Below are 23603 nucleotides of genomic sequence, written 5' to 3' on the forward strand. Positions count from 1 at the left end.
CTAGAAAGATCTCCCAGTTTAGGTAATCTGACAACATTTGCTCTGCCTCTTTGTATACCTCCTGCAGTCAACTGGGCCTCTATCACTAAGCAAGTGAGCTTTGGAGACCTTGGTGCATCTACACTGTAGAATTAACACAGTTTGACACCACTTTAATTACCATAGCTCATGTTATGGAATCCTGGGATTTGTACATTTTATTTATATCCTGCCATCATCTCCCGGAGGGACTCAGGGCGGCTCACAGAACACTCAAGGTGTGACATGCAAAATACAACAAGTGCAAAACAAAACATAGACAATAAACAGTCAACACAACATCATAAATTCACAGTACCCCCTGGTAAAAACAATAAAAAACAGCAATTGCTGTAGATAATATAGTATATTCGATTTCAGAATTGTAAAGTGCTAATAAAGAATCTAAAGTTCTTCATATGTATTATTAGAGAATCAAATGGTTGAAAGCTTGTCAGAAAAGCCAGGTGTTTTATTGTGTGCAGAAGGTTTGGAGGGTGGGGGCTAGCCTGAAAAGGCATGGGAAGAAGAAGGGATCATGGTTAAGGGGTTTACAATAGTACTGGTATTATAGAGGGGGGAAAAGTCACAGGATGAAGGGGTCGTAGCAAAGTGGTTTATGGGAAAGACAGATCATTAAAAAAATAATCTGGAGTGAGCAGGGACTGCACTCTCTCGTATGATGTTTCAGAATATGGGACAGAATGAGAGAAGCCCAGGGAACATAAAGCACCGGATGGGGTTTGTAAAATGAAAAAAAAAATGTTTTAAAATGAAAGGGGATGATACGCTTTGCCAAGAAGGCGATCCCTCCCTCCCGGCTTTTTGCAAAGTGTCTGATGAAGTCCATAGTGATGACTTTGTATTCCAGTAATTCAGTGTACACATACTTTGTTTCATGCAAAAAAAGTTTTTAAAATTGTATAGAATTACTTTCAGGCTATATGAATAAGATGTATATGAAACATATATGAATTTCATGGTTAAACTTGGGTCCCATCTCCAAAATATATCATTTTGTGCGTATATGCAAAGACAGGCATTCCAAAATCCTCCCCAAAATCTGAAATCCAAAGCACTTTTGGTTCCAAGCATTTCAGATAGGGGATACACAATCTATATTTCCAAAAATCTGCTGCCTGCAGCACATGTAAATTGCAAATGGCTTTTGCAGGAGTTTTGAAGTTTAGAAACTTCAAGGGCAAATGTGCAGAGGTGGGACTTCTTCCTTGTTTCCCTGTACAGCTTCGTGTTGGCTGAGGGCTCAAGGTAGCCGCGTTGTCCCAAAGGAGGCTCCGCTTGCGGCCCAGGGACTCCGCACTGCCCAACAGGCATCAATTCCCCATCTTAAGTGGTTTCCTTGGTAACAGCTGTTACCAGTTTTCCACCAATCAATGGCAAGCGGGGCTGGGAGAGTCAGTGTCCTACATAAAGAGTCAGACACATTAGCCGGCTCAGTTGGGGGCTGATTCCCTCTGCTGCGCACACTCTGCCCAAAGGAGAAGCCATGGCTAAGGGGACAGGGGTCCGTCCGGCCACTCCCAGACGATGGACCTACTCCTTTGCAGCCGTCTCACTGCTATGCCTGGCTGTCCAAGCAGGTAAGGAGAAGGAGGGCAGCTGGGAAGGAGCCTGGCCAGGTGAGCGGGCAGGGCAGGAACTCAGGTATGGCAGAGCCACAAATGTCACTTTGTCTTGCAGAACTTTGGAAGTGTAAAGAATCTCTTGAAAGACACTTTAGAGAAGTGTAACAGCCAAGGACAATGCGGTTTTGAAGGAACCGCAGAGAACGGGAGACGAATCTATTGTTTCAGCCCTGTAGCAGCTCCAACAATCCTGTATTTGGATCCCTGGCTTCAGCATCCCAGTGCCATAAGAACTGGGACTGTGCTTTGTTCCTAAGCAACCTAGAGGGGTGAAAGATTTCCCCAAGGTTACACAAAGAGCCTGCCTGAGGAACGGAAGCTAACTTTCAGGCGTGTTTCTTAATTGCCAGACTATTCTGCTAGAAGAATACAATAGCTTAAAAAGTTATGTTAATGTATGCGAATACTCAACAGGCAGCATTATTGACACCTTGACCTTGAAGGTCTGCCTGTTCTGTTCTTTGCCCCAAAATGCCCCTTGGCTGAAAAACCCAGTAACAGGAATGGACTATGCCTTGTGAAGAGTTTACAGACAACCATTTGTCAGAAGAAGTTTGATTATCACTATAATAGAAACTTCAATCATAAATAGATTATGGAATAAATTGGAGAAAACTCAGTACCAAAGTTCACGCTTCCCTTCTGAATAGACAGACTGTTTCACCCATTCCCATTCTCCAATTGAGATTGGTTGAACTGTGTTACATATGTGAGATAGCTTATCCTTCAATAAGAAAAAGAATTTAAATGATTTAATATAAGATCCAGATATACTGTAGGCAAGGTGGATGCAAAAAAACCTCAAAGGTAAGACTGGGACTTGATATTTTCAAACTCAACGAATGGGACTATTTATAAGGGATGCATTCTTCACCGGAGAGTATTAGTGAGTTGTATCCATCTCACTGACACACTATGTTCCCTATCCTTTTTTTTTTTTTTTTTTTGGTAGTGGAGTTACTGAAAACTAGATCTTATAACTGTGCTCAGGCAAATGTTGGAAATCTAAACCTTATTTAAGAGAGCCAAACTTTGATGACAAATTGAATGGATGCCTCTAATAGAGTTTCCGTGGGCTTGTAAAGGGGATTGACATTTTGAAGGATCTATTACAACTTTACTTGGGCAGAGACAAAGGAGAGGGTGATCTCATTCACTTGCCAGGCTTGTGCATAAAATAAGCACTCCAATTGTCTTCTGTCATGTGCTGGGAATGACTGCTCATGCAAAAAGTAGATCATATTGGAACAAAGGTAGGCAGGAAACCATGGAAAAAAGCAGATGAAGAAACGGACAATTTGAAGGTGAAAGAGAACATTTTGCAATTGTGAATTCCTTTCAACCCCCATTCTCTGGAGCTAAGAGTCACAAATGCTTTCCTTTCAAAAGCAGCTTCAACAAAAGTGATGTTTTCATGAAAACAGCCAGACTTGGTGCCCGTCCCCTTGAAGTTGCTGTTTCCCACCCCACTGTGCCTCTTTGTCCTTAGAAGGGTTCAGATTTGTTTGCCTTTGGATTTTCACCTTTTATCCCTGCTCAAGTTGGATCGGGCAGGAGAGGCAAGCCAAGAAATGGGAAGAGTAAGAACAGGCTAAGCTTTCTTTCTCTAGGGAGAACGAGAAGTGTAATTTGGCACAGTGCAAGCATTTATTTCATCCGGTGGCAGTGATTTCATTGAGTTAATGATGGCTGTGAAACTGCTGGCTCAGATCCAGCTCCCAAGAGTAGTATAGAGAAGGTTGTGATACCCACAAGCGCTAGCCAGGCTTAGCTAGAGCATGGGTGTGTGTGTGCGCGCATTTGGGGTGACAGGCTGGTTTTAATTGCCACCTTCAATGTCAGACACTCAGACGGGACCACCAGGCAATGCTACCTTCAATGATTTCATTGCAACTTTTACAGCTAGATGGCTCAGATATGGAGGCATAGTAAAATCTTGAAAATGTCAGTGTTTTGTTTCTTTTAAAAAGTCATCAGCTTTAAAAAGTTTGCAGTTCATCAGAGGGCAAAAACATAGACCATGTGAATATGCATAAATAAGAACACGTCCCATTGGTTTCCATGGGGGAGTTGAGTAAAATAAATAAACTGTCCTATCTCCCTGAAAGGGAGGACTCAGGACGTACAAGCTTTTGTTGGAGAATGTTCATCTGTTTCCCCAACTGGCTTGCATTATATTGTTTCCTATGTCTCCTGCAATGGGAGAAATGGCAAGAGGCAATTTCCTTGTGTGAAAGATCACTTGAGACCATTTTTCTTTCTTTCTGCAATATTGGTTTCATTGTTAATAGGGTGTAAGGGGAACAATCAACCAGGACGTCTATGAGGATTTACTGGAGCATCATCAGATCCCCAAAGAAAGATTTTGCACACACACATCCCTCCAAGTGCCCTTCTAACAGACCATAAAATTGAAGCCAGCTCAAGGGTGTCGTGTCCATAAAATGAACTGCAGTACATATCAAGCCAGGAATAATGCATTTTTAAAAGCCCACCAGAAAGTTCAGAATAAACTAGATGATGTGCTGGAGCCGATCAGAGTATATCCCATGCAGGGCTTGAAACTGGAACCAAAAATTGATCAGTGCTTGGGGTGCTGTGAGTTTTCCAGGCTGCATGGCCATGTTCCAGACACATTTTCTTCTGGAACATGGTCATGCAGAAGGAGAGAATACTTCTGGAACATGGTCATGCAGCCCGGAAAACTCACAGCAACCCTGTGATTCCGGCCATGAAAGCCTTTGACAACACATTGATCAATGCTTATTAGGACACCCCTAGTGCTAGGGCACTTTGAAAAACATGGAAACACAGCTGGCTGGAAGATAAATACGAGTTATTCCCCAGGAGATGAAGTCACAGCAATCCCATGGGAACTCTTTCTTTACACTTCTTTGTTCTTATGTCCTGTGCCCTGCCACAGTTCAGCACTGGTCCCGAACGGAAATGAATATGTTCAGCAGTGCATCTAAGCGGACTGGTTAACCCCCCACCCCTGCATTTTCCAGTGGCTGTCTAGCCATGGATACTGTGGTTTCTGGGTCCAGTTCTGATCCACATTTAGCGAATACTGTAGCCACTGTCCCAGCACTGAATTAGTTCCTGGAGTGTTTGTGTAGGCATTGCATAGACAAATCAATTAGTTTTAATCCACTTCCAGATTGGATTATAGTGTCTCTGTAGAAGCTCCCCATGTATCTTATACCTCTCTCTCGTCCTCTCCCTTTCCTGAATAGTAAACTGCATGTGTTTATGGTTTCACTCACATACGCCCACATCATGATGGGTGGGGCTCTGATATCAGTGTGGTGACGAATCTTCTCTATTTTAGTCCTAATTCTAAAAGATACATTAAAGCAGTGAACCTATTTGGGAGTCGGATTTAGTACTTTGGCTAGTTCCTTCACACTTCACACAAGCTCCCGGCCATGCTTGGCTGAAGGATTCTGGGAGCTGTACTCCACAAATGTAACCTTCCAAGGTCTGAAATTGCCACAGTAATGGAAATCCTCTTAAATTGACTTGTGTGGGTGTATTTGCATTTAGCCTTCCACTGAAATCACTGAAAGCTGTTCCATTGTACTCTACCCATATCCTCCAGCCCACCAGCTCACTTCTGCTTCATGTTTTTCTGTGTCCTGTTCTCTGCAGTCCAGAAGGCAGACCTCACTGGGGACTCTACGGTGGCTACCATCAACCACTCCATGTCATTGCTGCAGCGACTACAGGAGCTCCTACACAATGGGAATGCCAGTGACACCACCTTGCGGGTGCGCACTTCTGGTTCCGATGAAATCAAAGTCTTTCACACCCACCAGTTGATGCTCAGCTTGCAAAGTGAGATCTTTGAGAGCCTCTTGCACAACCAAACAATTCTCACCTTGCACGAGCCTCCAGACAGTGCGGCCCTTTTTGAAAAGTTCATCAGGTAAGAGCTTGGTTGCATGCTCTCCGCACTCAGAATCAGCGAGAACTAGAAGATATATTAAACTTAGGTCTGAAGGAGAATGGGGGAGTAATTTTATTGGGTCCTTCTCCATCAACCCCTAAATCTGACTTAAGCAGCCTGAAAAAAATACTTTTGCCTTTTTTTTGGATTCCTCCCATTTATCCCATGTCTCTTGCCAAGTCTTGTTGAATCTGTAACAATGTGGTTATGTGCTATCTGGCTTTGACCTATGGTGACCCCTGAATGAGTGATCTCCAAGAGCCTTGGTCATTAATGACGCATGTCTTGCACGCTCAAGGATGTGGCTTCCTTAGTTGAGTCCATCCACCTTCCTCTTTTCCTATTTCTTCGGCATCTTTTCTAATAAGACATGATGTCTCACAATGTGTTCTAACTATGATAACCTCAATATAGTCATTCTGTTTTGAGGTTTTAGGCTAGGGCGCATTTATTTGTTATTTTGGCAAATCACAATATCTGTAGTACTCTCTTCCAGCACTACATTTCAATGAGTTGACTTCTTCCCGCTCTACCATGGGCTTCCCTTTCTGCCCAGCTAGTTGAGATATTAACCTAAAATGCTATTAGCATCACAGCTTGGGCAGAAACATTGAATCAGTTGTTGAATGGTGAATAAAAATTCCCAGAGATTCAATGGGTTTAAACTCTAGGTGGACTGCTAATAAGATCTGACCACTGCATCAGCAACAGACAGGGTTGGAAGTGCTGCTTGATGCCAGATATCGTGAGAAAAGAAGGAAATGGAGAGAGATTGCCTAGGCATAGAGAGATGCACTACTTATTGAACATGTTTTTGTTTTCTTGATCTATGCTACTCAAAGGGGTGGTCTTTAGACTGATGCTGGCTGTTGAACTATTGGCTGCCATTCCCTGCTGTGCTTCCAGGAAAGAAAGAAACGTTTATAGTCAGTAGGCACAAATGAGGTGATGGTCCCTGGCACACTGGAGAGAGAAAAAATGCTGGCCCCACATTTAGAAACATTGTTCTAAATGAAGTTTGTTGGAGCTTAGTCTTTCCCTCACTCTGCTCAGCCAGGAATGGCCAGAATGGAGTTGTTTTGGCTGAGCTTAAAGGAAGCTTAGCTGAGCATCGAAAGGTTAAGTTGGCAATACACTGGCAATCCATGACTGGATCTTCTATCTTTTTTTAAAAAAAACAGTATTTTGATCCAAAATTGAATGAGGTCATGAGAGTGAGGTGAGGTGGATGCACCCATTGATATCCCTGATTTTTTTTTAAAACTCTGGTGATGAATGGAGGGAACAAGAGAAGCTCATTGCATCCAAAATTGGAATAGAGTCTGCCCACTCCCTGTGTATTTAACTGCTGACTACTTATTTTAAACTGCAGAACCCCTGCCAAATCAATCTTGCCAGACAGATTTACTGATAGATTTCAGCGTTATCTGTTGTAGCAAGGTTTTCTGATTCTATATGAACATGAAATAGCTAAAGAAATGTAGTTCATTAAAACTGGCACATTAAGAAAATTATGTCAAATTAATCTGACACCTTTAATAACGCAATTTAAAACAACTACACATTGCTATTAATCAATTAAAACAACACACACACCAAGCATTCCTAAAAATGCCCTTAACAAATTATTTGTCAAAAATTATTCCAACTTTTGTACCACAGTTTAGGATTCCTCTTAAAAATTCAAGAGGTAAGAAAAGAAGACTGTTATGCGATGCTCAGTTCTGGCACACATGCATTTTCTGGACTGAAGTGGAGTTAAGGGTTTTTTATTCTCACAAATTTTAAGTATGCACTTGCTCCAAGCCATTCCCACGCCACTAGTTTGCACTTGGCTTTCGCTATACTGTGAAATTCCTGTTAAAAAGCCAACAGCATAGTAAATCCTAGAAGCCTAAGTCTGCCCATCTGTGTTCTAGATTGATTGCTCTACATACTTCAACCTCTTAAGCTGTTTTTGAAACTCTGTGGCACACATTTGGAGCCTGACATCCTGATAAAATGTTTTTGAGTACTAGAAAAAAGGTGACCCCCCACCCTTTGAATTGCATGATGCCTCTAACTTTCAAACGCACCTATTAAAAATACTATTTTTTGTGGAATTAAAATTCACACAAAAATACCCAAGTCACCCAAGGGCAAGGCAACGCTTAACTAAGGTGAAGGGATGCAAAAGGCCGCCATCTCTCTTTCCCTCCTCCCAAGGGGGCCCTGATCCTGAAGAACAAACAAATGAACAAAAAGAGGAAGTAAAGGGAGGGAGGGAGGAAAGAAACAAAGGAGGGAGGCCTAGCAAGAGCGGGAAGGACTTTGGACATACCTGTCCATAGTCAACACAGCTCTGTATTTGAAAACATTGGGGATGATACTTACTGAACCAAGTGTGATTACAAGTGCTCAATATGAACTTTTCCGCCACCCCATCCCCCTTTTCTAGGTATCTATACTGTGGTGAGATCTCCATACTCCTTCATCAAGCCATTCCGCTTCACCGACTAGCCAGCAAATACCGTGTCTCCAGCTTGCAGCGAGGAGTGTCTGAGTATATGAAAAGCCGCCTGGCCAGTGACTCCAACCAGGGCCATGTAGTGGGCTGGTACCACTATGCAGTGAGAATTGGTGATGAAGCTCTGCAGGAAAGCTGCCTCCAGTTCCTGGCCTGGAATCTCTCCGCAGTGATGGGCAGTGCAGAGTGGGCCTCCGTCAGCATAGATCTGCTGCTTCTCTTGCTGGAACGGTCCGACTTGGTTCTGCAGAGTGAACTGGAGCTCTACACAGCTGTGGAGGAGTGGATTGCCACCCACAAGCCTGAAGATCCTGTAGTAGAGAAGATGCTGAGATCCCTGCGCTATCCCATGATCTCCCCTAGCCACCTTTTCCACTTGCAGAAGCAGTCTCTAGTGATGATGAAGCACTACAATGTCGTCCAAGACCTCCTCTTCCAAGCCTTCCAGTTCCACTCTGCTTCCCCAATCCACTTTGCCAAATACTTTGATGTCAACTGCAGTATGTTCCTGCCCCGCAACTACCTCTCCACTGCCTGGGGCTCCCCATGGGTCATCAACAACCCAGCCCGAGATGACCGAAGTACCAGTTTCCAGACCCAGTTGGGACCTAGCAACCATGACTCTGCCAAGCGGGTGACTTGGAATGTCCTGTTTTCTCCCCGCTGGCTCCCCGTCAGCCTGCGTCCTGTTTACTCAGACTCCGTCTCTGGGGCCATCCAGTCCATCAGGATTGAAGATGGCCGCCCCCGCCTGGTGATCACTCCAGCCACAACGAGCTCTGACTTTGCTGGTGTCAGTTTCCAGAAGACCATTTTGGTGGGTGTGAGGCAGCAGGGAAAAGTCTTTATCAAACACGCCTACAGCTTCCACCAGAGCACCGACGAAGTGGCTGATTTCCTAGTACATGCCGATCTGCAGAAGCGCACTTCTGAATACCTCATTGACAACTCTCTGCATCTGCATATCATTGTTAAGCCAGTTTACCACTCACTGATCAAGATTAAAAAGTAGGAGAGTTGTGGGGGCAAGGGGAACAGCAGAACAAAATGGGGTGGGGGTGGGATTAGCATTTTGTACTGAACAACAATGGTTTCACCACGAAGTTCCAAAAACAACTGACACTGGTTATTCAATATGACATCTGTGTATACCAGAGCAGCCTCTTAGGAAAAGCCTGGGTGTTTTTTGCACAAAAACAACTTTTTCACTTGCAAATGTGGTGATTATTTTTAATAGATGGGGGATTAAAACTCTTAAGATCATGGGATATGGTGGAGACTTTTAACTCTGTTTCTACTTATGTTTAGCTCCTTACTGTCTTCTTTAAAGGACTTGGGCAGGATGAGGGAACTTCAGCGGTGTCCGAAATCAGGATAGTCTCAAAAATAACTCATTAGAAAGTCCTTAGTGTCCCAACATCTTTAGAATCTGCTTTAAGCATTCCATGTCCTGTAGTCCCATAGGATTATTGGAAATTGATAGATGTGGGCAAAGTAAACAATGACAAGTAGAAAAGGTTCCCTGGTATATTATGAAAGTTAATTTTGTATAATTACTCAGGTTAGTTGATACATCCAGATTTTTCAGCCTTTTCCAAGACAACTCTAGGACATTACGTACCAACTTCAGAGGAAATCTTCAAAGGAAATAACCTGGTGTATGTGAATGGAATAGCTTCTCTTTATCAGTGGAATCCGTTTTTTCCTACAAAAATTTCAGATGGACCCAACAGTTCTTAAGTGCTAAAAATGACATTACTGCCTTTGGTCTCTACCCACTCTTGCATGTTGCCATACAGGTTCTGCCAACTTTTGAAAATTTAAAGTATAAAATAAATGAAAGTTTAAAAATATCTACAGAACCTTTTTATCAGGGAAAAAAATAATAGTGAACAGATGTAGCATAGGGAATGCTGTCTCATCAGTTGTAATATTATAAAAATGTCTTCTTCTAGAGGTTGTCTCTCATCATTAGAAATCTTGTAGATCTTGTTTGTATTCTAACTATACTTCCCAATGGATCGACAAAGTCTTAATATCAAGGATAAAATAATAACTGGAAGAGAAAAATGAAACCAGACTCTATAGCAGTGGTTGCAACCTCAGTTGAGATTGGAGGAGAGGATGACCACTATCCACACAGGTCGCAGACTACAGGGTAGGTAGAAATACGGGATTTGTACTGTTCCCTACAAGTACTGTCCTCAGCCTCTTGAACAGAACCTCAGCAGATACAAATTTCTGAATAAAAACAAGGAAATACATTGCAATGACCATGTGGTGTTATTTTCAGATATTAATGGATTTCCAGCATTGATTGCAATCTTCTAATCTTTGAAAGCCTCTCTGGCGATTTCATGATCTTTGGTTTAAATATCACTTTTGCTTCTATCCTAACACTAACATCTCCTATGACACCACTCCCATGTGCTTTTCTCCAAATTTTCTCAATTTCCCACATTATACATTTTCAGTGTATTTATGTTAATGCTTCAAATTTGCTCCACTGATAGGATATGTTGCGAATTCTGTGAAACCTTCCTCTTTGTCCCTGAAAATTATTTTGCGTCACAAAAGGTTGTAGGGGTACAGGAATAATATCATCCTGCATGAGTAAAATGTAATGCAACAATTCAAATACTGGTGTTTGTTTCTGACGGTGGAGGAAGAGAGTGTGTCATAATGAAACTGCAATACGTTTAAACTGCACCAGAGGAAACATTTGTAATTTAATGAGAATTGGCTTGTAGAAGTCAGCAAACACATAGGTAATGATTCAGGGGAATATTATTTGGACAAATCAACTGTTGAAAGTAAATAGGAATATTGACAGAAATTAAGTAAAACAGTGAAGGCATGACATCTTAGCTGCCAAACCTCTCTAATCTTGAAAGAAAGATAGAAGTGGAGTATTCAGTTACTAGTCTTTGTTGTTGTTTTGACACATTTGATAGAAACAGCTTAGAAATAAGGTGTCTATCTAGAAACACGATCAGCCAAACAAAGAGTTACTTAACCAAATTTTTGTACCATAGGTACATATTCCTTTGGCCATAGCAGGAGTCTGAAAAACTTTCCATAGCTAGATCCATAAGCAATCCCCAATAAAACTCCGAGCTTCTCAACCATGCCTTTGGAACAGAAATGACATTTTAACTACTTATGATTCAAATTGTGAGTATATACTGTTTGAAAAATAGTGCATGCTTTTGTTATATCAACACGTCATTGTTAGCTGTCTTCATTCCCAGGACAGAGTTCCAGTATCCTAAAGGGAGCCTCTTGAGCAATCTCTATATTATGAAACTGATGTTCAGGCTCATTCACAGCTCACACATTACATTAATACCTAATAAATGTGAACAAGCATCACTAACTAATGTGGAATGTGCATGTGCATGGCAACTTTTGCTGGCAAGATATGTATAGCTGGGAGTCTAGTAGGGATCCAGATGACTCAAGTTCAAGTCTGCACAGTGAATAAGAGCCTGCGATGGAAGCCTAATTTCAAACCCATACATTTGCCAAGCAAGTTATTATCCTGCCATAGCTCTCCTTGTAATATTACTTGCCTAATTAGAGCACTACAAGCTAGGAATGGTCATCCCAATTTTTGGTTTTATATTACACACACACACACACACACACACACACACACACACACACACACACATAAACCATGGTGGGGGAAGGAACCTGGGGAAAGGTAATAAATATTTTCTTTTGGCAGCTCAAGTATCTTTTGGGGTTTGTCCTTGTATTTCAGCCTATAGGGCATTCACAAAGTTATTTCAACTGGAAAAATGGCACAGGAGGTGTGTGGGAAAATGTTGGCACTCTTCCCCCACCTAGAAGCAAATTGCCATTCTGTCTTTACTTACATTTGCAATTTCTGGCATTTGCATGTTACTCAACCCAAGGCTAAGGTCCCAATAAGTCCAAAGAGAATGGCTAACAGATGTTTGCAAGTCTAATTTCAGTTTATCTTCAAGTTTGGCTGGTTAAAAATATTTTACCTTTGTTATACTCCCGAAGTACTGGTGTGAAAAATCCTGCTTCAAAACTGAAAAATAATTTAGCACTTTCTGGAAAAGAAATGAGTGGGAGGAAGTGATTCTAGGGCAGTTATATTGCTCTATTAAAATTCACAGTGGAGCCAGCCTTGCAATATGAGTGGAAGTGTCTCAAATCTGTCAAATTATCCCCAAGCCCAGAACATAAATGGCTGTTGCATCTTCTTTTCATCTCCCTCTTTTAGGTATAGCAGTGGTTACATGGAAGGAGGAGAGGAAAGAGGTTGAATTAGAAGGAATACATGGAGAGGATTAAGGAATAATTAATGTCTTGAGACGGGAGGAATGACTCTTGTATGGAAAACAATGATAGAATTGGGTAGGAAGAGGATGTGGGGCATGTTGGAAATAGCTATCTGAATAAGTTAACAACCTAATAATATATACAGACCTATGTGGTCCTACTATAAGCCCACTCCTGAGTGGGCGAGGCTGAATCTGGAGCAGGATGGAGTCCCTGCAACATAGAATAAGAAGGCAATAATACAAGAAGCTGAAGAGAATTCTCAGAATATTTTAGAAGGTGCTACTGGTTCTGTCTTCAGTCTTTTGTTGTAAATCATCAGAGAAACAAAATCCACCACAGATACTTTTCTGAACCATTTGCCAGCTCTCCTGATGACTTCATGGCAGCCAACACATTGGTGAGCTCATATAAACTTCTATACAATCTCAAATAACTGTACAATCCTTTTATTTAACTGGGGCTGGCCAATGATTAGCATGCAGCCCCATGATCCCAACTCGAAATTGTGAGCCTTCTGGTGTTAACTCTTTCTATTCTAAGAGAAGTTCTGGCCAGTTGTCAGTTGGTTTAAAAGATTCCAGTTCACAAGAAATGTATTTCACTCCCAAGAGTGAGGCAAAAAAATATTGCAAGCACACAGCACATGTGGCGATTTATCTCAAAGCAGGGGTCCACACAGATGTTGTGGCACTCTTGCCTCCCCCCTCCAAAGGCATAATACAGCTGTAAGATGCTTCCGCTGAAAATAGACACATGTGCCTTCAGCGCAAGGGATCCTTCAATTCCATCCTGGTGACAGCATCCGATATTGGCATGGACATATTTATTTCTGTCCAGCCATCCAGTGAATTACTTATTTCTGTCTGGAGGATCCAGTCCTGGGGCTGACATGATTCTTGTACCGAGATGAAACCCTGACAGTCATACCTACAACCGATCAGGCAATCCTTTGGGAGCTTGCCTTGAGTGACTGCAGCCATTTCTGCATCTTCCTACAATGCCTTTGGCCACTTTGCCTCTTCACTTTGCAGCAAAAGGAGCTTCTGACCCTGCCTGTTAGTCCTCTGCGTTTAGCATCGCCGGGTCCTTCCATCCTTGCCATGAAGGTTGGTTCCATGCACTGCAACACAGTTCAGACGTAGCGGGCGCTGACCAGGTTGGGAGGTTTTTTTTGTTATACCAGCTTGGCTGGAGGTGACAGAGAGAAAGGAGGCTTCTGTGGGATCTGAAGAGCAAGAACAAAAAATAGAAAGAGTTATGAGAGTCCATGTTCACATCATAACCAATGGCCAACATTATCAGTAGTGGGCAAATGAATGCTCTGGGTCATAGGTAACTCCAAACCTCTTTTTTTCTTTGCAGCACCCAAGCCCTCCCACCTCCCAAAAGTTCAGGAACTACATACCCTATTTAAAGAAATCCGCAGGGCCAAATCCAGTCTGCCAAGTCATTTTAAGCTGCCCTCCAGATGTTGGACTACAACTCCTGTATCCCTCATCATTAGAAATCATGACTAGAGCTAATGGGAGTTGTGATAGAGTAACATTTGGAAGACTGCAGTTTCTTCTATTTAGTGAGGTCTGAACCCCCGGTGGTGCAGTGGATTAAACCACTGAGCTGCTTACTGACCAAAAGGTCACCGGTTAGAATCTGGGGAGCGGGGTGAGTTCCTGCTGTTAGCCCCAGCTTCTGCCAACCTAGCAGTTAGAAAACATGCAAATGTGAGTACAGTGTCCCCCCGCTACTTCGTGGTTCGCTTATTGCAGATTTACTGTTTCGTGGGGAAACTGGGGTATACATTTAAACATTATTTTAATTGTTATGTGGCCTTTCTCCCCCTTGCAAGCCCCGGGGAGCTAGTGAACCCTTCCCTACCAGTGCCGGCTGGGCCCTTGCTCCAGGCCCACTATATTGCTCTGGCTGCCTCTGCTCCAGCAGCCATCTAAGAAGGATTGCTGCTCCTGCCGGATGAATGAGTGAGGGAGGGTGGGTGAGAGAGTGGATAACGCTGGCTATTCGGCTTAGAAATGGAAATAAGCACCAACCCCCAGTCGGACACAACTAGATGTGGCAGAGATAGTGCAGAGTTGGGTGTCATCTACGCGGATGACACCCAACTCTACTACTCTTTTCCACCTAAATCCAAGGAAGCCCCTCGGATTCTGGACCAGTGTCTGGCCGCTGTGTTGGCCTGGATGAGGGTGAACAAGCTGAGACTTAATCCCGACAAGACAGAGCTCCTCCAGGTCAGTCGTACGTCTGATCGGGGTATTGGGTGGCAACCTGTGCTTGACGGGGTCGCACTCCCCCTGAAGGCGCAGGTCCGCAGCTTGGGGGTCCTCCTGGATTCGGGGCTGACGCTTGAGGCTCAGGTGTCGGCCGTGGCCGGGAGGGCCTTTGCACAACTAAAACTTGTGCGCCAGCTGCGACCATACCTCGAGAAGTCTGATCTGACCATGGTGGTCCATGCCTTAGTTACCTCTAGACTGGACTATTGCAATATGCTCTACGTGGGGCTGCCTTTGAAGACGGCCCGGAAATTACAACTAGTACAGCGTTCGGCAGCCAGGCTTCTAACCGGAGCGAATTACAGGGCGCGTTCAACGCCTCTGTTTAAGGAGCTTCACTGGCTGCCATTTACTTTCCGGGCCCAATTCAAGGTGCAGGTTATCACCTACAAAGCCCTAAACGGTTTGGGACCCACCTACCTTAGAGACCGCATCTCCCTCTATGAACCCACATGTTCTCTTCGCTCGTCGGGGGAGGCCCTTCTCTCGCTCCCACCACCCTCACAGTTACGGTTGGTGGGGACGAGAGAGAGGGCCTTCTCCGTCGTGGCCCCCTGGCTTTGGAACTCTCTACCTAGAGAGATCAGGCAGGCCCCTACCCTCCTCTCCTTCCGGAAGAGCTTAAAAACCTGGCTGTTTCAAAAGGCCTTCGATGTTTCGTTGTTGCTGGATTGATCTATCTGTCCATTCCATAATAGTCCCATTGTTGTTGTCTTGCCATTTTATACCGCACTTTATTGTCCAACTGTGAAATTTCCTTTTCCCATTTCGTAACACTCTGCATTTCACCTGGGATCTACGAATTAGTCTCCTGTTTTTAACACTGTATCCTGCTTATTGATTTTAATGATTGTTTTTATTGATGTTGGTGTTTTTTACTGGGATAATTGTTTTATTGCTTTGTTACTGTTATTTGTTTGTTTTATCGGGCCAGGCCCCATGTAAGCCGCCCCGAGTCCCTTCGGGGAGATGGGGCGGGGTATAAAAATAAAGTTATTATTATTATTATAGATGTAATGTCAGGGGAAAACCTTTACCTTTACTTAGGATGCCTGACTCTAAAATGTCCTTTAACCTTTTCCCAACCTCAGAGCCAAAAGTGCTCTTGGGCTGCAATTCCCACAATCTCAGACCACATGGCGGATAATCAAAACTATGTGAGTTTTAGTTCAATAATATCTGGGGATCCAAACTGGGTAAAAACTAAAGAACACTAACTACTATGTAAAAAAATTACACTTGGACTGGTATATCCATGGATTCTCCATCCATGGATTCAACAGCCCTTTGAAGGCAACCATAAGGCTGATGTGGCCCTGAATGAAAATGAGTTTGACATTCCTGCCCTAATCCATAAAGGAGGGGAAATAGTAACTAAACAGTGCTTTCTTGGTTAGTAGTGCAAACTGCTTTACCTTGTGGGAGTATTCATACTGATTTTCACACCAATCTGAGGTGAAGTGTGGTACTGTAGCCAGCGTGGTATTGTAGTTTGAGGATTATGAGAGACCTACTGCATTTAAAACCTGATTTGACCATGAATATTTACTGGAAGACCATGGGCAAGTCACATTCTCTTTGATCTAGAGGAAGGCAATGGCAAATGCTTTCTGGACATACCTTACCAAGAAATCCTCATGATATCGTCACCTTAGGGTCAGCAATACATTAGAAACAACTTGAAGGTTTTTTCCCCCTCTTAACCTTCTATACAACTGCACTATCTCTGCCACGTTCCAGCCTTCAAGTGTGTGTTCATGACAGATGAATTAAAGTGAGATCTTATATGTACAGCTGGAGCACATATGCTTTCTGTTAACTGATAACTAACTGCTCTGCTGTGACCCACAGCATCTTTGCTATAATGGGAAACAACAGCAATTAACCGTGGTCCCAGGGGCTTAGCCTCACTCACCCGATGATGGCTGAGCTGGAAGAAGCTTCACTTTAGATGTCTGTCCTGCAGCTTTTCCAATGCCACGAGTGTTGTGCATCCCTCCTGCTGCTATAATCTTGTGCTCGGAACTGCTCTCTAGTGGACGCCAGCGACCACCATTGGTATTTGGACATGGAAGCTGTACATAAGATAAAAGGATGGAGGACACAGATTGAGAATATGCCTTGTGAGTAGGATATTTATTCTAGGACATACCTTATTAAGGCACGTGTGTGAGGAAGATTTGGAAATGGGGAGTTAATGGCAATATGAAGCAAACAAAGATCAGCTTTTTTATTTGAAACACAATATGCCCCCCTTCAATGAATGTTGCTAGTCTTTAAAGCATTATAGTATCCTTGCAATTGTCGGTGGAGGGATTGTTCCTGTACACAAGAGATTACAGAACAGGCCACAGAGTATTAAACAGTGACTGAAGAGGTCCATAGGCAGGCATATACACTAAGATTGTGCATAGATCCGTTTTAAAAAATGGTATTTTGCTGGTTCAGCTGATTTAGATGTCTGTAAGAACAAGGGCTCCTCTGCCATCTTTTTTTCGTCCGAAACAGACCACGCAACTGCCGATCGCAGCTACTTTTGGTTTCTATTTGGGAAAACTCGGAGTGTGGAGAGGCTGCCATGTGCTTGCACGGGGTGTCATGTGAGCCCTGCCTATTGAGCCAATCAGAATGCCTCCATTTCTCAGTTGCGCTCTGGATCTAGAGAGAGGCACATTGATTGTGCTTCACTTTGATTGTCGATTGTAGCTTTAGCTTTGGGCTTGGCATTTTGACTCCAAAACAAATAGCATTAGCAGCAGCAAATCTATTTATTTGAATCTGGTTTTATTATATGATTTTGCTTTATTTCCTTTTCTTTCTTGATTCTTTATTTATTTAATGGGACTGGGAGTTGGAAAGTATGGGTGGATGGGTGTGCGTTTGGGGACTTGGAAGGAACAGTATCTCTTGGGTGGGTGAGTGTTTTTCTTTAAAAATATTAGGGTGGCTCTGAGCCGTGATTCACCCTCTTTAACTTCTCTCCTCTCCTTATATTTTTTCTTCTCCCTCCCCTCCTTCAGAAAATACTTTAAAAAAATTATTATTACGGTAATAAGAATTCCAGCAACCAGCACAGCCGCTGTCTCAGAAAAACCATTACCTACCTACCTACCTACCTACAAATACCTAATTTCTTTCCTTTGCAATCTCATCAAGTTCTCTGTTGTTTAATTTAATCACAAAATTTCTCTCTTTGCTCTTCATTTCTTCTATTTATTACATTTCGTTTAATTTTGCTGATGTTTAAAAATAATTAGACCGGCTTTGGTTAAAGCTTTGCCTAAAGAACTACACTACAGAACCCATCTTCTCTCCTCTATTTCTAGTCTCCATCAGGACATATACTTTCAAAAGATGATTATTAATAAGAATTGTACCAGCAAACAGCAAAGCCTCAGTCTCAGAAAATCCACTACCAGTATCTACCGTACCTACTTACTTAAGTACCTATTACCAATACCAAATATCTTTCCTTTGGAAATCTCATCAAGTTCTTCTCTCTGTTGCTTTATTCCTTCTATTTATTATAGTTAATTTAATTTAATTTGGCTGATGCTTAAAAAAATATTAGGCTTGGCTTTTGTTGAAGCTTTGCCCAGAAGAAAATACTTTGAAAAGATTATTATTAATAAAAATTGCACCAGCAAATAGTACCAGCCTGGGAAGCCCCCCACTGCAGCCAATGGCCGGATTTTCCTGCATTTTTTGGCTGTGGACCCGAAAATGGTTTTCGGACACTGGCTGTTTTTGGGAGGATCACAAAAACAGATCCATGGGTCCACCGAAATTCGGATATCAAAAACGGATCATGGTTCAGCCAAACTGCACAACCCTAATATACACACCTTCTTATGCTCTAAAACACCCATGCAAATAAAAATACATAGTGTTACACGTTCATGTGCACTCACATATTTTCTCACACACAGAAACACACATTTCTTAGCACAGTGATCTTTAGAATGTGACAGGAAGTAGATTTAACTACAATAATTTGATGACAACTGTTTCCTGCTTGTAACACCAAAGAAGAATGGGTTGCATACCTGTAACCATGTTTCTTCGAGTGGTCACCTGTAAAATTTGCACATATGGGTCTTGTGTGCAGGCATAAGATAGCTCGAATTCTCTACAGCTTTAAGAAGCCTCTTTGTGGTAGCCCCACCCACTTTCTCCTGGAGGATATATAGCTATCAAGTAGGGCTAGCACCTCAGTTCCCCAGCTGCTATGACAGCAGCTTTCCGCAACCGAGCCATGACAAACACCAGAGAGGATGGGTGGGGATGTGTAAATTTCACAGATGACCACTCGAAGAAACATGGTTATAGGTAAGCAACCCATTCTTCTTCGTGATCTCTGTGAAATTGTACATATGGGTGACTAGCCAGCTTCTCACCTTGATGGAGGGAGCACTGTTGACTAGTGCTAATTAGAAGAAAAGATAGGATCCTCCACAAGCAGCAGTGATTGTGAAGTTAGCACACTCAATGTGTGTGCCAGGTGCAGCATCAGAACCGAGAAATTAAAGTCCTCTGGAGAGAAAACATCTGAATCCTCCACACGATCTCCCTCAGGAGGCCCTGGTGTTGGTGCCTCAGAAAGTTCAGAACCATGCTTGATGCTCACCTCACCTAGCTGTGTCGGGGGGGCGCAAGATGACCATTCATCCCCTGCTGATGGAAAGATGGCTTGCAGGCCAGGCATCAGTGAAGAGACCTGTGGGAGTTGGCGAGGTGGAGTGGCATAGTGTCTATTGAGTAACTCATGATCTCAAGAGGAAGAGTAGGTAGCAATGTGATAGCCAGGGCTCCTTGGGTAGTCATAAGTAAGGTCCTGAGAGCAAGACCCATAGTGATGAGAGACAGGCGAGCCCTCATAATGGGAACGTCTTGAGTGGAGCCCATAGTCAACAGGAGGCACAGATAATACATGTTCCCTTGAGGGGCATCAGCCAAATAATACACCACAGATCTCATGCCATAAAGGGCACCTCTGCAAGGGGAGTTTCAAGATGATGCCTGAGAATGGCTACAAGAATGGCTGCTGATGGACCCTTGCGATGGCAAAGGGGAATCACGTAAGCCATTATCCAGGTAAGAGGAACTCCCTGAACAGGGGCTGTCCCAGTACCTCTGCCCCGAAGCACCTTGGACAGAGAGTTGCACTGCTGCCTCTTCACCGAAAGCAGCAAAACCCCCCACACAGGAAAACCAACAAGTAGGAGTAAACAAAGAGAAGCCAAACTATCCAAAGGTCAACACAATGAGACAAGTGTAGGAGCAGGCAAGAGAATAGTCAAGCCAGTCCGAGTCAGACACTTAATATGTTGTAGTTCAGCCTGTGATAGTGTTTGATGTCAATGGGGATATTGTGGTTTCTGGGCCTGTGTCTAATGACAATGGAAATGATGGTTTTCCTGACAGGCCTGGCTCCGAGAGACCTAAGGTTTCTCTCGAACAGTGTGTGGATACTCAAGGCCAAATTCCTGAGAGACCCTCAGCAGTCATTCTCTGAGAATCGGTCTTCTGAGCATGATTTTTCAGGTGCAGAAATTAATGAGCCGGAAGATCGAAAACAAGACTTTTATAAACAAAGGGAGAGTTCACAGGGCCATTGAAGGTCAGCCTGTCTTTGGGAAAAAAGGGAAAGTAAATTTTTATCTGGTGGGAAAGTGAATCGGAATATGTTCTTTTCATTGCATGAGACAGGAAAGGCTTTATAAGAGATAAGAGAGGGTGTTTTACTTCAGTCTGGTCATTGTTGAATTTTCATTACAGTCTTGCTTCCAAGTTAGTTTCTAGTTTCATGGTTTTGCCAAGTTCCTGTTCTAAGCTGTTTCTGTTCCTGATCTTAAGCTGCCTTGTTTTGGTGGATTTTGCAGCCTTGTTCCTTGTGTTTTATCCTTGTACCTGGAAATTCATGGACTAATTGTTGCCTATATAGACCTTTTTGAACTATATTCGTTGCATCATTTTTTATTGCATTGCTCTCTTATATTCTTCAATAAACTGCTTGCTGATTATACTCAACTGGTGTGGTGTCTAAAGTCAGAGGGGTTCCTGCTCTGGGATACAACAGAATATAGGTAGTTTATCTAAGAGAAATTCCCTGCTGCTGCTAATGCTGCGGACGAAAGGAACTGAGGTGCTAGCCCCACCTGATGGCTTTATATACTCCAGGGAGAGTGGGCAGGGTTACTACTGAGAGGCTTCTTATAGCTATAGAGAATTCTGAGCTGTCCTGCACCTGTGCACAAGACCCATATGTGTGGTTTCACAGAGCCCACAAAGAAGAACCAGGAATCCTGATTATAATTACTGGGGGAAACTGTTACACTCCCTCCAAATACTACCTATCATGCTACCCAATATCACTGTTTTCTTGAGAGTGGAAGAAGCGTTCAAAAAGTATCCCCAGCTGCAGTTATCCTGTGGAGGGGAGGGAGCTTTACTGTTTGCAGTAAGAGAAAAGAAGGAATCTGTTCTCCAGATGATGGCAGATCAGTCGGAAGTTGGGGAAAAGTGGATGAGGGATTCTGAGAGTTGTGGTGCAAAAAAAGTAGAAAGCTTTCAAACTATGACCAAAGCTAACAAGGAATAAACGATCAGGTGGTGATCTCATTTGCCTCCGATTGACTAGAAAACCCCAATTCCACAAAATTATAGCTCTGGAACCCTGAAGACATACCCTGTGGCCAGTGACCTCAAAGGACCGTGACCGCCGCTTTCTCCTCTTGGCCTCTAGTGATTCCTCTCTCTTCTCAAGCTTCTTGCTTCCCTTTTTGCTAACTCGAATCCAGGGCCCAGGGGAGTGCCTGGGGGCATTCCTCCTTGGAATGGTCTCACCGGTGCTGGTGGACAAGTTGTCCTCACTGATGGCATGCTGCAGGTTGGGGCTGGCTGGCTGGCCGAGGTTTGGGGTCTCCCGGCACAGAGGGTCCTCACTCTCGCTCAGAGACTGGAGGGACAAGCTGCTGTGCTCCTTAGTTGGCTCCAGCAGGTTCAGCCGGTCAGATTCCAGCACTCGGGAACGACGCCGGGCAGCCTTCACAGCAATGCTTTTGGTGCCAGTCACTATTGCCTTGCGCTCTGCTAAGGGAGGATGTGTGTGTAAAAAGAGCAATAAAAACAAACCCAAATACATTGGCATTCATATTTAACAAATGCAGCCATCATTTCTTCTTTCTTTAGTCCAGATTTTGGGTATGGATTGAGATTAGAGATTTGAAGGGCCAAATTGCAAAGTAATATAGTTACAAAAAATTTGGGGGGGGGGGGGGTAATACACAGTGGTAGTAGAGGGTCCTCTCCCCACAATCCACAAAATTGAATTTTACTGACTTTAGTACATTCTGGTGAATAGGTAAACTAAAATGAGAATTGTCACACATACACATTCATTATGGAAGGTAGGGGAACAACAGGACTATCCCTCCAGGACAATTTACCACTGCTTCTCTCACTCTGTGACATGAATGAGAAAAGGCAGATGAGGCTGCTAGAGAATTGTTACTGTTTATATCTCTAGTTACCTCCACGTGTCAGGATGCCATCTGAATAGTGATCGCTGTTGTCAGGAGAGGAGTTTCGCTGACTACCCAGGCTAACCAAACTCTCCCGGGCTGTATACTGTGGAGATCGACAAACAAGTCAAGTCAAGGTAGAACAACTTACTATAATAGGGCTAGCCCTTCCATCAGGGAGTATTAAACAACCTCACTGAGTAGCAGAAGCTGGTGGCAGCAATCCCGTCCCCCAACATTTCCTCCTATTTCCTTACTATTCCCCTGTAGTGGATGCCCCATGGCCTCTCCTTCCCAGCATGATATCACCACTGCAGTTTTGAAATATGCATATTCCAACATAATCACACTTCTTAATGCTCAGTGAAGCTCCTCATCTTTAAACTTGCTATGCTCTTCTGTAAACATGGTTGTACTATGCTATTAGAAGTATTAGTAGATCCTCACTTCCTCTGAAATAATCTCCCTTCAGAGATAGGAATTCCCATGCATCTCCTCTATGTCTCAAGATACTCCCTATTGTTCATACCTCTTGACTGATCATGCCATTGACATGGATAGGAGGTGGTGTCACTACTGCTGGATTCTTGATTTGCCGGGCCCGAGGACTGGTCTTGAACACTTGATTTGTTTCACTACTGAGAAAAGAGACAGAAAGGCAGCCTGTTATCATGAGCTCCCAAAACCAGGGCTGAACAAGATCTTCAGAAGCAGGCACTTACTACCTATGCAAAGAGAAAAAAAAGTAGAATCATAGATTTGGAAGAGACCAAAAAGTCCATCCAGTCCAACCCCATTCTGCCTGAGACCCAGTGGGAGGAATGTCAAAGTCGAGGCACAACCTGAAGAGCCATTATTCAGGTGTCCCAAACAAGCATTTTTTCAAATGCTGAAGGGAAAGTCCAAGTTAGACACTTGTGAGAGGTACCAGACTAAATCTTACCTGTCGATCTCTGGAACAAGGGGTGGGAGAGTGCCTCTCCGAGAATCCGGCCACAGCTGGTGCTGATATTCAGAGCCCAGCGTCCTTACACTCTCTTGGTCAGAGTCTATGATACTTTCTGCTGGGAGTGGGGGGAGCTTTGGCACAGATGTGTCCTGGAGGACAAACAGCATATATGTTGTGATAACTGTACACCTGTAGGAAAAATCAATGTAGTAAAGCATTCCCCTTCTAAAATGCTTAATGATTTAAAGAGATTCCGATAGAAAGTGGCAGGAGCAGCTGTAGCTCAAACTTCAGCAGACACATGCTTAGCTTTGCCGTCCAATTAGATTTATTTTCTCTGGCACTGAAACATTGAAAGTTTATTTTTCTATTATTATTATTATTATTATTATTATTATTATTAT

General features: G+C 43.3%; 2 protein-coding genes across 6 annotated transcripts in view; one reads left to right on the forward strand and one right to left on the reverse strand.

Annotated features, from left to right (window-relative positions):
* Positions 1-1456: 1456 nt before the first annotated feature.
* Positions 1457-10383, forward strand: btbd17 (BTB domain containing 17). Its single transcript, XM_003217100.4, has 3 exons — positions 1457-1619; positions 5316-5592; positions 8051-10383. Exons 1-3 carry the CDS (start codon positions 1526-1528, stop codon positions 9129-9131), a joined length of 1452 nt encoding a protein of 483 aa, XP_003217148.1. The 5' UTR covers positions 1457-1525; the 3' UTR covers positions 9132-10383.
* Positions 10384-10817: 434 nt separating this feature from the next.
* kif19 (kinesin family member 19) overlaps positions 10818-23603 on the reverse strand; it is a 67813-nt gene continuing 55027 nt past the window's right edge. Inside the window, exons 15-20 of one of the 5 annotated variants that reach the window (XM_062970836.1) lie at positions 23194-23348; positions 22780-22885; positions 22260-22356; positions 21416-21816; positions 16643-16802; positions 10818-13664 (exon numbers count right to left, since the gene is read on the reverse strand). In XM_062970836.1, the coding sequence (XP_062826906.1) occupies positions 13510-13664; positions 16643-16802; positions 21416-21816; positions 22260-22356; positions 22780-22885; positions 23194-23348 (1074 nt within the window). In that variant the 3' untranslated portion in view covers positions 10818-13509. Of the gene's footprint in view, positions 13665-16642; positions 16803-21415; positions 21820-22259; positions 22357-22779; positions 22889-23193; positions 23349-23603 lie in introns of all 5 variants that reach the window. The other 4 variants (XM_062970835.1, XM_008104121.3, XM_008104120.3 and 1 more) reach the window with 4 other exon arrangements.

The sequence above is a fragment of the Anolis carolinensis genome, chromosome 2, assembly GCF_035594765.1.
Source record: "Anolis carolinensis isolate JA03-04 chromosome 2, rAnoCar3.1.pri, whole genome shotgun sequence".
In the NCBI taxonomy this organism is placed as follows: domain Eukaryota; kingdom Metazoa; phylum Chordata; class Lepidosauria; order Squamata; family Dactyloidae; genus Anolis; species Anolis carolinensis.